At 36.6% G+C, this 14,996-nt stretch overlaps 1 protein-coding gene across 1 annotated transcript in view; it reads left to right on the top strand.

Moving 5' to 3' along the window:
- Nucleotides 1-7,155, top strand: part of RYBP (RING1 and YY1 binding protein) — a 70,410-nt gene extending 63,255 nt beyond the window's left edge. The window contains exons 3-5 of the mRNA XM_056804429.1: nt 1,672-1,848; nt 1,958-2,056; nt 3,074-7,155. Coding sequence (XP_056660407.1) covers nt 1,672-1,848; nt 1,958-2,056; nt 3,074-3,326 — 529 coding nt within the window. The 3' untranslated portion in view covers nt 3,327-7,155. The remainder of the gene's footprint in view (nt 1-1,671; nt 1,849-1,957; nt 2,057-3,073) is intronic.
- The last annotated feature ends 7,841 nt before the right edge of the window (nt 7,156-14,996 follow it).

Genomic DNA, 14,996 nt, shown 5'->3' with positions numbered 1-14,996 from the left:
TGATGATTTTACTAAATTCACAAGTCTTGACCATGTCATTCAAACTCCAGTGCTTCTCTGTTGTTTTAAGAGTAAAGGTATAAACTCCAGTTTGGGTTTTAAAATCCGTCACAACCCTGGCCATAATCTATGGTCCTCTGAATGCTCTAATTTTTTCTACATATCTACATCCTCGAGGGCAGGGTGTTTCACTATTGTCTTTGTAACCCCAGTAAATTACCTAGTCTTGGTTACTCTATTGTATTAGTGCCATGTTTTCCTTTGGTAGGCAGATTCTTATTAATTATCATGTTGGAACTACTCTGCAACTTTTATACTGTTTTTTAAAAATCATATCTTATTTACTTCCAGTGTTGAAAACTATGAAACCAGAGTTAGGTTATATATATAACTGTTTTTTAAAAATCATATCTTATTTACTTCCAGTGTTGAAAACTATGAAACCAGAGTTAGGTTATATATATATATATATATATATATATATATATATATATATATATATCTTTCACTCTTGTATTCTTTGTCAGTGTTGTGGTAAAACTTTTGGCCCTTGGGTAAAGAGATAAGGAAATCTAAAGGCAAAGAGACCATGAGCCACTATGTTATCCAAAGGTGGTTAATTCCAAGTCCAATATAAAGAATTTACTTGGATGTGTCCTTTTTAAGGAGGTTAGGAGGAGGCTGTAGATCTTACCCTTTGAGCAAGGACTCAAATTTCTGATGAGCTTAGATGTGGGAAATGGATGAAAGAAATAACTTTTCATCGGTGCTTTTGCCTTTAGATAGCTTTTAATTGTGAAGACCTACTAGCCTTAGACAAGCCAGAACACCTCGATCTCAGTTTTTTTCATGTAAAATAAGGTGTTGGTTATTAAGCTTCCTTAGAATTTTTGTGTATTCTGGTTGTACCTTTACAGTTTTCTTAGTTGGATTAATGTAGAGATTTTTGCATTATGGAAGAAATATATTGCTTCACACCAATAATTAATTCGTAGCTCTCATCTTGATCTATTTTTGTTATGTTGTTCATGTAAGACTATCTGGATAATACATTTTACATAGACTGTAGGGTGGGTATGTAATCCTTTCCATTTGGGTTTGAAGGAACATGCATTGAGAAACTTGGTTGACACTATTTGGAATATGTAGACAATAGTTCTAAGAGAGTGTCAGTTGGAGATTGGCACAGACATGACTGTCGATGGCTTTCTGAATATACCATTTGTCTTAGATTTGTTAAAATGATTTTCAGCCTTTACTCCTTACTGAGAATGAGTATAAGTCTCAGTTTTCTTAGTCAGATGTGCTACTTTTGCAGGAAAGTAGAGAGGAGCAGATTTGAGCTAAATAAATTAGTTTGGGGGATAAACAACTTCATTCTCTTTTTGAGAGATAAGACAAAAAAGAGATCAGTATGATAAAAGAAGATTGAAAGCTATTAAAGCTTATTTTAAAGCCACCAATCAATATAATCTTGTTCTAAAAAGGTACTTTCTAGTGCTTTAGAAATCTGCAGGAGAGCATACATTACTATTAAAACTAATGTGCAAGAGGAGAAGTTCTAGGGTTTTTTAGTGTGTTGCAGTTTGGCAAATTAGTTTTTTAAATTTGCATTTATTTAAATTAACCTGGTGTGAAGTATATGACAATTGCTTTTTCTTTCTTTTATAGAAAGCCTAGAATAAACTCTCAGCTGGTTGCACAACAAGTGGCACAGCAGTACGCCACTCCTCCGCCACCTAAAAAGGAGAAAAAGGAAAAAGTTGAAAAGCAAGAAAAAGAGAAACCTGATAAAGAGAAAGAAATTAGCCCCAGTGTTACAAAGAAAAACACTAACAAGAAGACAAAGTAAGGACTCAAAGAAATCCAGAAATTTGTCCTTTATAATTGAGCTTATTGTAAAGTGAAGCCATAAATTCTATTAATGCCTCCCCCCCTTTTTTCCCCCTCCTTTTAGACCAAAGTCAGATATTCTGAAAGATCCTCCCAGTGAAGCTAACAGTATACAGTCTGGAAATGCAACAACAAAGACCAGTGACTCAAATCACACTTCAAGGTAAGAAATTGGCACCAAATTAACAGATTCTGTGATTTTGCCATCAAAAAATTGTATGTAGGTTGAAGAGATACAGTTAAGGATCTTAGAATTAGCATTTGAATTATAGGCCAAACTAGAAAAAAGAGCTAGGAGAACATTATTAATAGAATTTTTTAGTGGCCCTTAAAAGTTGTAAACTATAGTTTATGTTATCTTTTCACATCTTAAATTACTAAAAATTAGCATTAGTATTTTCTGCAAATATAGAAAAATTTTTTACCTACCATCTAGTTAAAATTGAACTCCATGAAAGTATGCTAAAAACTGCTTGTATAAATTCTCTTTCATTACAGAATAGTGTACCTTAATGAGAAATAAAAGCACCCTGTTGAAATGTTTTTATGAATATTAGTAGGTATAACTGTCTTCACAAGCGATGGCATTTAGATAAAAGTTTTTTAAAAGCTGTGTGACCCATGTTTGCTTCACTTTCTTTCCTCAGCTTATAAAATGGAGATCATAACACCTACCTCCCAGGGTTGTTTTCAGGATCAAATGAGATGATAATGAATGTAATGCCCTTAATATAGTGCCTGACCCTTAACATATAAATGTTTATTTCAAGGAGGAAAGGCAGCAACAACCCCACCCCTGGGCCCATCCAAAAAAATTTCACCCCAAACCAGTTGCTCGAGGGCAGAAAAGTTATAGATCCCTTCAATTTCTTCTAGTCTTGTGACTAGAATAGATTTTATTTTCTATTTTCTTTGGTCTCTATATACTGTTAACTCCTTTCTTGAACTAAGTTGGTGTTTTCACAGGGGGTTAAAAAAACATTATTAGTCCAGAAGTAAAAATATTAAACTTTTAGATATCCTGGCTAATGGTAAAGAATTTTAATTTCCCCAGAGCCCCCTGAATTCAATGGAAATATGAGGGGAAAGCTTGAATATATTTATGTAAATTCTCAGCCTAATCCAGAAACTGTGTGGGATAGATATCAGATATTATCTATTTTTGTGATCATTCTTTTAGGCCCAGGCTGAAAAACGTGGACAGAAGTACTGCACAGCAATTGGCAGTGACGGTGGGGAATGTCACAGTTATTATCACAGACTTTAAAGAAAAGACTCGCTCTTCTTCGACATCATCATCGACAGTGACCTCCAGTGCAGGATCAGAACAGCAGAACCAGAGCAGCTCCGGATCGGAGAGCACAGACAAGGGCTCGTCCCGCTCCTCGACGCCCAAGGGCGACATGTCCGCAGTGAATGATGAATCTTTCTGAAATTGCACATGGAATTGTGAGAACTATGAATCAGGGTCTGAAATTCAAAATCTCCCACCTGCCCATGCTGCGTGCATCCCTGGAGATTCTTCTGTGGACATCAACCTAGTGATGCTACCAGGATCGTTTTCTGCTTGCCATGGGCATCTGGCCAGCAAGGAATTTCGCACCCTGATGATTACTCTTGACACTTTTATGTATTCCATTGTTTTATATGATTTTCCTAACAATCATTTATAATTGGATGTGCTCCTGAATCTACTTTTTATAAAAATCTGCTGTGCACAATTTTCCATGTACATTACAACTGTTGGGAGTTTTTTTGGGGGGGGGAGGTGGGGTGGGCAAAGCAGGGAGGGGGGGCTTTATTTATTGCATTCACAGACTCCATCCTTTTCAGCATATCCTTTAAGTTTAGTTCTTTCTTCCAGTTATACTATGTACTATCAGTTTTGATATAACTATATATATAAATATAAAAATATATATATAAAGGGTTATTTGAAACCAATACATGGCAACGCTGGTGCTTTGATACACTGTGAAGTGAAAATAACATTGAACAGTTACAGATCTGGGACAGTCCCGTCTATGAAAGTACTGAAACTAAATTGAAACCAGGCTTATACGAAGTATGTTCCAACCTATGTGGGAACTTAAGTCTCTCATCTGTCTAAAGAGTACTGGATGCTATAAATATATATTTTTAAACAATGTGATCTCAAATTTACAAGACTGCTCCAGATATCCATCCTGCATTTGCAATACAATAACAAGTCACAAGTTTTCTTGTCCAGTTGGAAGTGCTTGATCATTCAAAAGTAATTAAACTGGCTTCAGAATGCCAAGTAAATTATGGTTACATGTTAACATGGCTAATTCTTGCATAACATAAAAATATGGTATTCTGTAACTGAATTCCATCCATTTTCCAGACCTGTGTTCATGACTGAGGTAATTATTAAAAATCTATAAAGTGTCTGTTAGTTTTAGGATTTAAGACATTAAAATCAACACTGTAATTGTAGGGCTGGAGTATTTTTCAGTCAATACATTAAGCAGTTACTTGTTTCCATGTAACATTGCATAGTGATTTTTGTAATTAAAATTTGTCTTTCTTTTCCTTCTTCCTTCCTCCATTCTATTATAACACCCCCCTCCCCCACCAAATTCTAGATCTGCTTGTTTTCTGAAAGGGGATTATGAACTCTGTTTAATACCACCATGGTGATTTTCAATGTTTGTAGAGATTCATTGCTATTCTGTTGTGGGAAGCTTCAGTTGTGAATGGTGTTCATGCTAGCATCTGAAACACAAGTGCAGCTCATGCTGATGGGGCTGGTGTGATCTTTCCCCCCCTAGATTCAAAAATGATCTGACTTATGTAAATTCTTCCTAGCCTTTTAGAATTGCTTTACAGTTTGGTTCCCATTTATCATCCCTTGAAAACACTAGTGTAACCTTTTTCCTAATTTTTTTTTCTTTTAGCTTTTTATCTGTCGCTTTTTATACACATAACTCATGTGGCCCAGAGTGCTTCTGAATCATTTCAGGCACAGAGCCAGTTCAATATACAAATATATATATATATATATATATATATATATATATATATATATATATATATATATATATAGTCATGCTTTAGGTACTCACATGAGAGAGCAGCCAATTTGTAATGACGCACCAGATTATGTTATGATAACTTGGTTTGGGAAAAAAATAACTTATGTATATGGAGGCAACTGAGTAAAATAAAATTATCAGCTTGATTTTTGAGTAGCCAACAGGCAAGGTTCCTTTCACATTTACATTAAAACTATTCTGTCGTCACTAATGCATCATAATTTAAATTATATTCTCAAAAGTATAGATTACAAAGCAGTGCCATTTGTTGCTATGGTCCTAGTCTAAAATGCATGGACAATGTTCCCCTCTTTTTAAATTATGCTTGTATCAAAGATGCAAGTTGTAATTACCTTTTTTAAATACGTTTTTAAAGTATTTATTAATGAACCAAAGGAAATCCGATGCTTTCCATAGCATCAGAATATATAATACATAGTGGTTTGACTATGAATTTTAAATCCACATTTTAATGTTAGTGGGATATTGCAAAGACATTCCTTCTAAAGTTTTAATATTCCTTTTATTAAGGGTCTCAGGGAGGGTAAACTGGTCAGCCATATTTATTTTCCAGAAGTGTATGGAAATGCTAAGGTTTTTATTTTACAAGAAAAAAAAATCTTAAAATACCACCAAACTAATGTGTATGTTGCACTGCTTTTATGAATCAGTAAGTGTTAGTTTGCACTTTGTTCAGAAACACTGTGTGTATTTTTTCAAAATTAGTTTCATGTAAAGTGAATGGACCCCTAGTTTAGTGGAAAAGCTGATTAACCAGCTACTCATAGGCTGCTAATTCATTCATTGCTAATGTCTTGGTTTTTCAGTTTTGCCTCCTTGATAAATTAACTTATTTTAGGGAGGGGAGAAGGAAGGGTGGAGAGTGCTTTGGAACAAATGGAATAAAACTCTGCATTGATTAGAAATTGCAGCTAAAAGTGGAAGTTGCTAGCTAAGCAGTCAAATGTCATTGTTGGGCCAGGCCTTTAGCTGCTGTTAGGTATTCTGTTAAGGTAGTGTAGGTACTTTTAGACTTTTAATTTCTGAAATTGATTACACCCCTCAGGCATGTATTCTGGAAATGGAATTCCCATAATTTCCTGCTTTTGCAGCACATAAAAACACTAGTGTAGATTATATGTGTGTGTACATATATATTATACAGATATACACGTGTGTATATATGTGTGGGTGTCTATACATACACATATAAATAAATATAAAGGACCAGAAATACTTGGTATTCAGTGGCACAGAACGCAGGTTTTTTAAAAAGCACAGTGTTATGCTTGCAAGTTTCCATTTTTTTTATGCTACACAGTCTCTCACGTGTGCATATGCACACAGACACACAGAGCTTGCCTGACTTTACTTGAGTCAGGCAATGAAAAGAGTAAACATTTAACACAGACAAAAATATTTATTTTAATCAATAACTTTCAGTTTAAATTTGGCTAACTATAAAAAAAAATTGGCAGACGCTTCTGTGAGTTTAGTTCCACTAAGATGTTTCACCTGCCTTATCAAGACCATTCTCAGTCTACTTTTTTAAGCTACCATATCTTAAATTATTGAAAATTTATTAATTGCTGAATATATAATAACCTTTGCTTGTATGTAACCGAAAATGGTTTAAGAGCCAACATTTAGAAATGTATGACAATGGAGCTGAACAGTTTTTAATGCGCAAGCAGTTCTGTTCTTGTGTATGACTTGTAACCTTAATTTACTGTGTAAAGATGGTTACATTATTTCCTTAGCTTTGTTTGTTGGAGACAAATAGAGAATGCTTGTTAAGTATGTCAAAACATAATCTTATCTTGTGAATTTTTGTTAATGTATTATACGAGCTATATTTTTCATTTGCCCAGAAAGACAGCTTGTATAACGCTTTTGGAAGTTTCTGCTCTGTAAAGTCTTTAGAGCTGACAGTCTGTTAGGTTTGTTTTTATCTTCATGCTAAAGTGTCAATTGGTGGTTTTGTGAACTGGTCAGAAATTCACAGGTCTTAAATGTTTTGGGAAAATTTATATCGGACACTGCTCTTTGTCTAGCAAATAAAAGATGTTAATATATTCCTGTTACTGGCATGTGCACGACTATGTTATTAGAAGCCACTTTATCATTTTCCTGCTTTAAATAGAAATGTCTATTTATGAATTCTGCTTGTAGTTTTTTCACAAATAAAATAGTAAAATTTAAATCTGGAGGCTTTCCTTTTTTGTAGATTTTAACCTTTAGAAAAAGGTGACTCCCTAACTTTGTTGTAGTTTTTATCTGCCTATATTAAGCATGGGTTTTTTTTTCATATCTTTGAGATATATTAATAATTCTCTCCCAGCATCAGATTTCACTTCTAAAAATGTGTATCATTCCACCTTTCCTCACTTCACTAAACTAAGCAGGGTTCAGTACATAAGAAAGACCTCAGTGGATTGAGAGGCAGGACCTGGGTTCAAAGATGACCACATTATTTCCCCCTAATCAGGCAGTTATTTACTTGAAAAATTAATAATGAAAGAATCAATTCATGTATTTCTAAAGCATCCAAGTGATCAAGTATCTCAGTGAAAAAGACATCTTAGCACCAGAGGGCAAATATCTATCAATGGATAGATATGAGTTCTGTCATTAGGGGATATCAATGTTATCGGGGCAGTCATACTGGAAGAATATCATTAGTTAAAGAGGAAGCCTTATAAAGTTTTCAGAGGAAGGGCAAGGAGTAGTTATTTTAAGAATTTTCCCTCCACCCATAAAGGTTGGTAGATCTTCCATTAAGTAAGTCACCAAAAAAGTAATTGACTAGAATTTTCACATTTATTAGACATGTAAATAAGTAAAAATGCATAGTTGAACTCCACATTTTCAGAAGAATTTCCTATAAAGCATTAGCAATTTCTAAGAGGTGTAGTTCGGTATCTTGCCAAACCATATCATCAGATAACCCCAAAAAATTGCTATATCAGAGAAAGTCCATTTTCAGCCCTTTTTCTCTGTCCTCATGAAATTGTTCCTGAACATTTCCTAAAGCTTAGCCTTTTGTTCCATATGCCAAAAGGCTAGTTCTACCCTTCAAGTTACTATTTGGAAACATTTCTTGTTACTTGAAGAGGAAATTAGGTGTGATTTAGTCTTAGCAAGTGTATGCAGGTCCAAATGGAATTCTAAGGAGGGCTTTTGAAGAACAACAGTAGTGTTGTGAAGGAACCTGGAAGAGGGGTGAGATCAAAGTATCAATAGGTCGGGCCCTTCCTGGGTCTTCCATTATATAGGTTCCTTCTGTTTATCCTTCTAAGTTCATTGGGAACAATGTTGGAACATAGAAGGTGATGAAGCACCAAAGATTCCTCTTCCCCTCTTGGTTTTTTGAGGATGACCTTGAAGCTAGCTATGTGGAAAGACTCAGAGGCCCCGGGTCTAATGGAAAAATCAATGTTGCCCTTAGCCTTCACTCCAAAAAAGCCAGTAAAAAAGTGCTGGCGTGTGCCTGTGTGTTCTATTTAGTATTAGTACTCTGACAATGCTCAAAGGACTCCCATCCCATCTTTCTTACTCCTCATGGGGAGGAAGCAAGAAGCCTCTGGAGTGCTTAAGAGCTTGGTTGGACATCCAAGATGCTACGGTCATCCCCTGTATCCTCCACCATCACCAGGCGTCCTGTCTTGTTGCCCTTGGATGTGGATATCTGTGGAAGAGAAAGTAAGGCTGATGACTGCAGCTGTGCCTTCCCGCAATCTAATTTATGCACAAGTCAAGGCATCAGCCTCTGGGTATCATCACTCCTCTTCAAAACAGATGAACAATGGGAGAAAGGTTCCATCACTACCGTACCTGTGTAACTGAGGGATGTGAACTAGATCTTCCCTGCATCCAATGATCTTAGAATCTGAAGCATCAAAGCCACAGTGGCAGGACTGCAGCTTTACCTGTAGGTTGAGCAGAGGAATATTATTACCAGCCCAACATCCCAAAGTATCACTTATACATGTTGATTGGCTCTTCAAAATGAAGACATCCAGAGTCTCAAGTAGGATATGTTTTAAGGGCCAAATTAGAATTAAATGAGAATATTTGTAAAGCTATTAGCACAGTACTTTCCACATAGTAGTAGGTGCTTAATAAATATTTGTTTCTTCCCTCCCAAGTTGTGGTAGAGGATGAGTTTGTAGAGCTAGAAAGGACTTGATTTCTGGTGCAGTCCAAGAAATAAGAAACTAAACAGAACCATCATCCAAATAATCAAGTTTGTCAATAGGAATTTGTAATATGAGGTCACAATTAAACACTGGCCCTGAAATCTACAGGGCTTGATCCCTTGCCAGGTTTAACACTAAATTAAGCCTCTGAAGCAGTGGTACTGTCCTCCTAATCATAATTGTAGGGATGGGAGGGACCTCAAAGCACGTCTCTGTCAAGTCTCTCCAGAAAAATGGACTGACTTGCCCAAGGTTGCCCAGTCAAGAACAGATCTAGGATTCAAACTCCAGAGTTTCTTGGATTATATATCCAGTGTCCTCCCATGACAAACACATTCCATTGGGGCTCATTCAGAGGACCAACCAGTTCCGTTAGCCAGAGAGTATATCAAATGATATATGAACCATCTAAAAGATGTTGATTCTCAGAAAGACAAAGCAGAAAGCAAAACTAAAGTGGAGATCGAATTGAGTGTGATAGTTAAAGCAAACATTTCCACGGGTCCCAAAGGGCCAAGGGAAGCACCATCTGTGTTATCCTAGGCTTTGCAACCAGCAGATACTGCTCTCAACTCCCAGATCAATGATCGAAATGCTTAGGGAGAAAAAATCTCAAATAATAGATATCTTTTCAGCCTCACTTTCTCAATAACAACATGCCAAGTCAGGAGAATGATATGTTACAGCCACTATGGGATGGAGAAATAGAAATTGTCTTCATTGCATCTTTCTTTTAAAAGGAATTTGTGGAGTTATTCAGAAGTCAACAGTGGACATAGATCATTGGCTCAGATTTCAAAAATTTACTGGGGTGGAAAATAAGTGAATTTGAGGAATTCTCACATGCTGAGACCTCCTTATAAATTATACTATAAAGTTCCTGCCTCTCTTGCTAGTAGAGATAATCTTGACAATGCAAACTAAGTGAGCAAACAAATAGGCTAATAAAGGCAAGAATCGGGAGTCTTCCATTCTTCTTGAAACAGTAAGTGCTATATTTGCTGTTAATCATTTTGCTCTGGATGGACAGATCCAATCTTCGTGTGTGTGCCTATGAGAGACAGAAATATTTCTTGTGGTCTAGTAAAAACAGAATTGACTCTACAAATAGCTGACCATTAGACAAATATTTGTTCTTCTAAGAAAAAAATAACCACCAGAAACAGATATCGAAATGCCTCTAATATCTGGATTGGATTAGAAACAAATAGAACAGAAATAGAAAATGCAAATGTAGAGGGCAATGAAAATCAATCAAACCAACAAACAAGCATTTATTAATCACTTATTGCCTCCCAGTGTCTGTGCTAAGTCCTGGAGATTCAAAGACCACAGTCACACAGTTCCTGACATCAAGTTCATTGAGATCACATTTTGATTACCTGTCTGATGAAATGCTTTATCTTTTTTTCTTCCTTTCAGTCCATACATAACAGAGCCATTAGCAGCTAGTGGTGTAGCTATTTTAAAGAACCAAAGCAGTTGGGTACTGGGAATGGCTCCCCTCCAATTTTCCACCTAAGTAAGACATGACAATAGTGTTGCTCCACCTTCACAATGGGATATTGATGTATGGTTCAAACAGGAAAAGCAAGAGTAATAAAATGCAACATCTGAATAAGAAGAAAGGTCCTGGTATATCCATTACAATCATTGAGACCCTTTGCTACTGTTTGAGGACTGGTCTGGAAGAGAGAGGCATAATCTCTGTCTCTTGGGCTGCTAATCTATCATTTTTGAAAGGGACTTAAAATCAGACATCTGACTTTTAGTTGTTATCCTGACTGCTCTCCTCTATTCAAACTCTTATTTAAAAATGACTTTCCCCCTGGGCTCTTGGATCATATAAGTTTTTCCTCCAGCTGGTGAGAAATTTGCAGCAATTAATGGTGACTCCACTTTTGTGCCTGTGAAATTCCCTGTTTTGTCCCCATCTTTGACACATTTGAAACTTTTAATCTATAGTGGCATGAGAAGAGATGACCTGTTATAATGGGATAGAATTTCTCTGTTGGGAAAGATAATGTCCAAATAGGTGATCTGTCTGCCTAGCGTTGGGAAGGAAAGTTCATAGAGTTGGTGTCTTTCTATGTATTAAGAAGCAAGGCTGCCATGGCTCAACCCAATGGAACTGAATCTAATAAGTCCTTTCAGAAGGGGTTCAGGAGGGGTCAAGCTTTCTACCAGGTGTTATAACCTGCCAAAGGAGTGCCAAGCTTTGGTTGGAGCCTTTATCACCCATCGCTTAACCAGTAAAACGTTATTGATGGATTAATTCATTCATTTGTTCAACAATCATTTAATCATCTGCTATATTGAGGTGACTGCTAAGTAAGCTCCAAGGATCAAAACGTTGAAAGGAAATGATCCCTGTCTTTAAGAACACATTGAGGACAGTGGAGAAGATGATGGAGGGTGGAGAACAACACAAATGAATACAAAATTAACACAAGGAGGGCATTAATAGCTGTGTGGCCATGGACAAGTCACGACTATGTCTTGGTTCCCTCATCTGCAAAATGGCGGGTAATAACAGCACCTATTTCCCATGGCTGTTGTGATGATTAAATGAGATTGTATTTGTAAAGCACATAGCACGGTGCCTGATGTATACTAAGTATTATATAAATGTTAGCAATAACAATAATAATTTTTGTTATTATTATTATTGGCAACTGGTTGGGGAGGTGTCAGGAAAATCCTTAAGTAAGAAATACATAATGGTATTTGACCAGAATTCAGGATGGTTGAGGCAGAAATTGGAGGAGGATTGCTTACTTCAGATGGTCGAAAGAATGAAGAGTTCTGACATGTGGCATGTTTTAACCTACTTGTATGATTTGATTTTCAAAACGCAAAGAGCACATAGACATAATTGACAGACCCTTGGAATCTTTTATATTTTCCCTTGGATCTCCAGGACTTTGAAACACCCATCTTTTGAAACGGGCACTACATGATGAAAAAAGAGACCTGTCCTTGTTCTAAAATTCAACTTGACAAAGGACAGTCTTTGAAACATTAGAAGTAATCTTTGTTTCATACAAGTCCAATGGGGCCGTCTCAGCAGACTTCTTCACCCTGGGGGCTACAGGGATGAGACTAGGCAGCATTGACAAGCCATTTTCGTGCTGGATTTCCAGATCATGGACTTAAAAAAAAATAATTCAGGTAAAAAAAACTTAGAGCTAGAAATGCACAAGTAAAGAAGGTGAGTTTATAAGGAACCTGAATTATCACATGAGATTCCTCAAAGATGTGAAGAATCGAGGCAAAAATTTGGTGGTATCTTTTGAAAAGGGAAGGAAACAAGCTTTTGAAAATCTCCAAGTCAACAAACATTAAGCACTTCCTGTGTATCAGGACCTGGGCTAAGGCTGAGGATACAAACAGGAGCAGAAAGAATCCTTGTTTTCGAGGAACAGCTTACATTCTAGTGGTGAAAGGGAAGAGGAAGAGAATAAGCTTTACTATAGATCCTATTATATACCAAGGACTATGTTAAATTCTTTACAAATAAACTGTTATTCAATCCTGTGAGGCAGGGAATATTATCACCATTTTAGAGGTTTTTAAAAACTCTGTTTTTGAGAATACTGAGACAAAAAGAGGTTCAATGATTTGCCTAGGGTCGCAATAGATAGTATCTGAAGCTGGATTTGAACTCATCTTCCTGATTCTGGGTCAAATTCCCAGATCCACTTTACCACCTATTTACTTATATCACAGGAAGTTGAAAAGTGGGGGGGAGGTGAGAAATTGGGAGAAGAGAGAAAGAGAAGGAAGAAATTAAAGTACTCTTAAATGTCATTGTAAAGAAAATCCAAGAGGTTCAGGAGTACAACCTGGAGAGGAATGATGGAGAATCTATAGGGAACCAGGCAACAAGAAACAGGAATTATCCTGTGTTAGAGGATTTTAGTGAAGTTTCCACCTCTAGATAGGTATAAAACCTCCAAATGTTATTCATTCCTCTGAGTAGATTGGTTCTTGTCTTTCTCAGCTCAAATGATTTCAACTAACTCAGAACTTCCTACATTTTATGGTTTGATCTGCTGCTGCTGAACAGAGATCACAACAACCCTGCTTTCTGCTCCACTCCTCAAATATGAATGGATTGATTGGAAAGACAGATTGGATTGGATTAGATTGGAACTGATCTTGTGAAGTACACTCATCGATTGCTGGTGAAACTGAAAAAGGGTGGAAATTTTTGGATGAGAAACCGGTCGTCTATTGTAAAAGCAATGAAAAAAATTATTTGGGTCCAATCATTTCATTATTGGGAATGTTCCCTAAAAGGGTTATCAAAAAGACACTCCTAAAGAGTGTCTTTGATAAAAAAAATTGATACCAAAAAGCTCCCAAAATGCTCTCTGAGCAAAGATTTTCATAGCAGCATTGTATGTGTAGCGACTTCATTGGGGTTACTTCCCCAATTTGGTACTCATAAATTACAGGTTAAGTCCTCAGCTGGCAGCTATAGTTTACTCCAGATTCCAAGGAATGTTGAGGTTCTAAACTCCTAAAACTATATTTTACAGGTTCCCACCAATGTACCTGCCTTTAATAATCCAACAATGCATTTTTTTCCTTTCTAAAAAAATACTATTTATCATATGAGTTGACTCACTGGATAGAGGAGGATTCAGGGGATACCATGTCAATTTTTAAAAATGGGCAGCCAGTAGACATAATTACTAAGGCATTTACTCAGAAGTGGCTATAAAACATCCCCCCCAAACCTGGGGCACATTCTCCCACAAATACACAGGGCATCAGTAGAAAGAGTGGTTATATATATATATATCTAGAGTACACAAATAGGGAAGTCATGACATAGAGAAAACACGTGTTCAAGGTAACTTCATCCAGCACTTCTGGATGGCTCCTCTTCTCCTAGAGTCTCCTGGGAGTCAGTGTTTCTCTTAGGTAGGTGACCTGGCAGGACTTTTTGGGTCTACCTTTTGCAGCTCAACCTCTGATTGCAAGAAATCTTAAATATATAATCATCTCTCTTCTTTCTCTGTGATCAGATGTCACACTTCCTAGAGGGATCTCCGCTAATGGGTCTCTCCTCTCAACTGGCTTTGTTTTAGAGTGATATAGCTTGTAGGAAGGGGAAGGAAGAAAGAGAAATCCTCACTTCTCCTTCCAAATTGATTCCCTTTCAGAGCCTGTGTTCCTCTTCCAATTCTAGCCCCTGGTCTAAATTCCTTAAATTCTTGAACTCTCATACCTTCTCCAGTGTGAGCATAGCCCCTTCTCCCCACAGCCAATCAGATTAGATATTCCCACTAATAATGAGACCATAGGTGTTATTTCTTAATATTAATTCTTCATATTTTGTTAGTTCTTAATATTTCATTATATCTGTTATCTACTTTTTTGTCTTGTACTTATGTTAATTGAGGATAGAGGGTACAAATTCCCTTCTCCTAGCCCTCTTATTACATATAGAAAGCATTCATGATGCTCACATAATGGGATGAGGTTCACTGAATTGTCCAAGATTCCCATGTCTTGCCCTCTCAGGATAATAGCCGCCTAATCAATCCATTGATTATGGAGGGACAGTATGGAGAAATGTCAAGAACCATGGTTTGGCAGTCTATGAGACCTGGGTACTAGTCTCTGCTTTGCCACTAAATAACTCCATGATATAAGGTAAGTCTCTGAATGTGTGTGAGCCATAGTATTCTTATTTACAAAATGAGGATGTTGGACTCAGTCAGAGCCAAGTTTCTTTCCTTCTTTAAACTCTATGTGATCCTTTCGTCTTTTATATGCTCAACACTCTGCTTATTGTTGTAGTGGATACAAAATGATGATGATGATGATAGTG

The sequence above is a fragment of the Monodelphis domestica genome, chromosome 7 (genome assembly GCF_027887165.1).
Source record: "Monodelphis domestica isolate mMonDom1 chromosome 7, mMonDom1.pri, whole genome shotgun sequence".
NCBI classification, from domain to species: Eukaryota; Metazoa; Chordata; class Mammalia; order Didelphimorphia; family Didelphidae; genus Monodelphis; species Monodelphis domestica.
The sequence above is the reverse complement of the archived record's forward strand: the minus strand, read 5'-3'. Positions and strand labels throughout refer to the sequence as shown.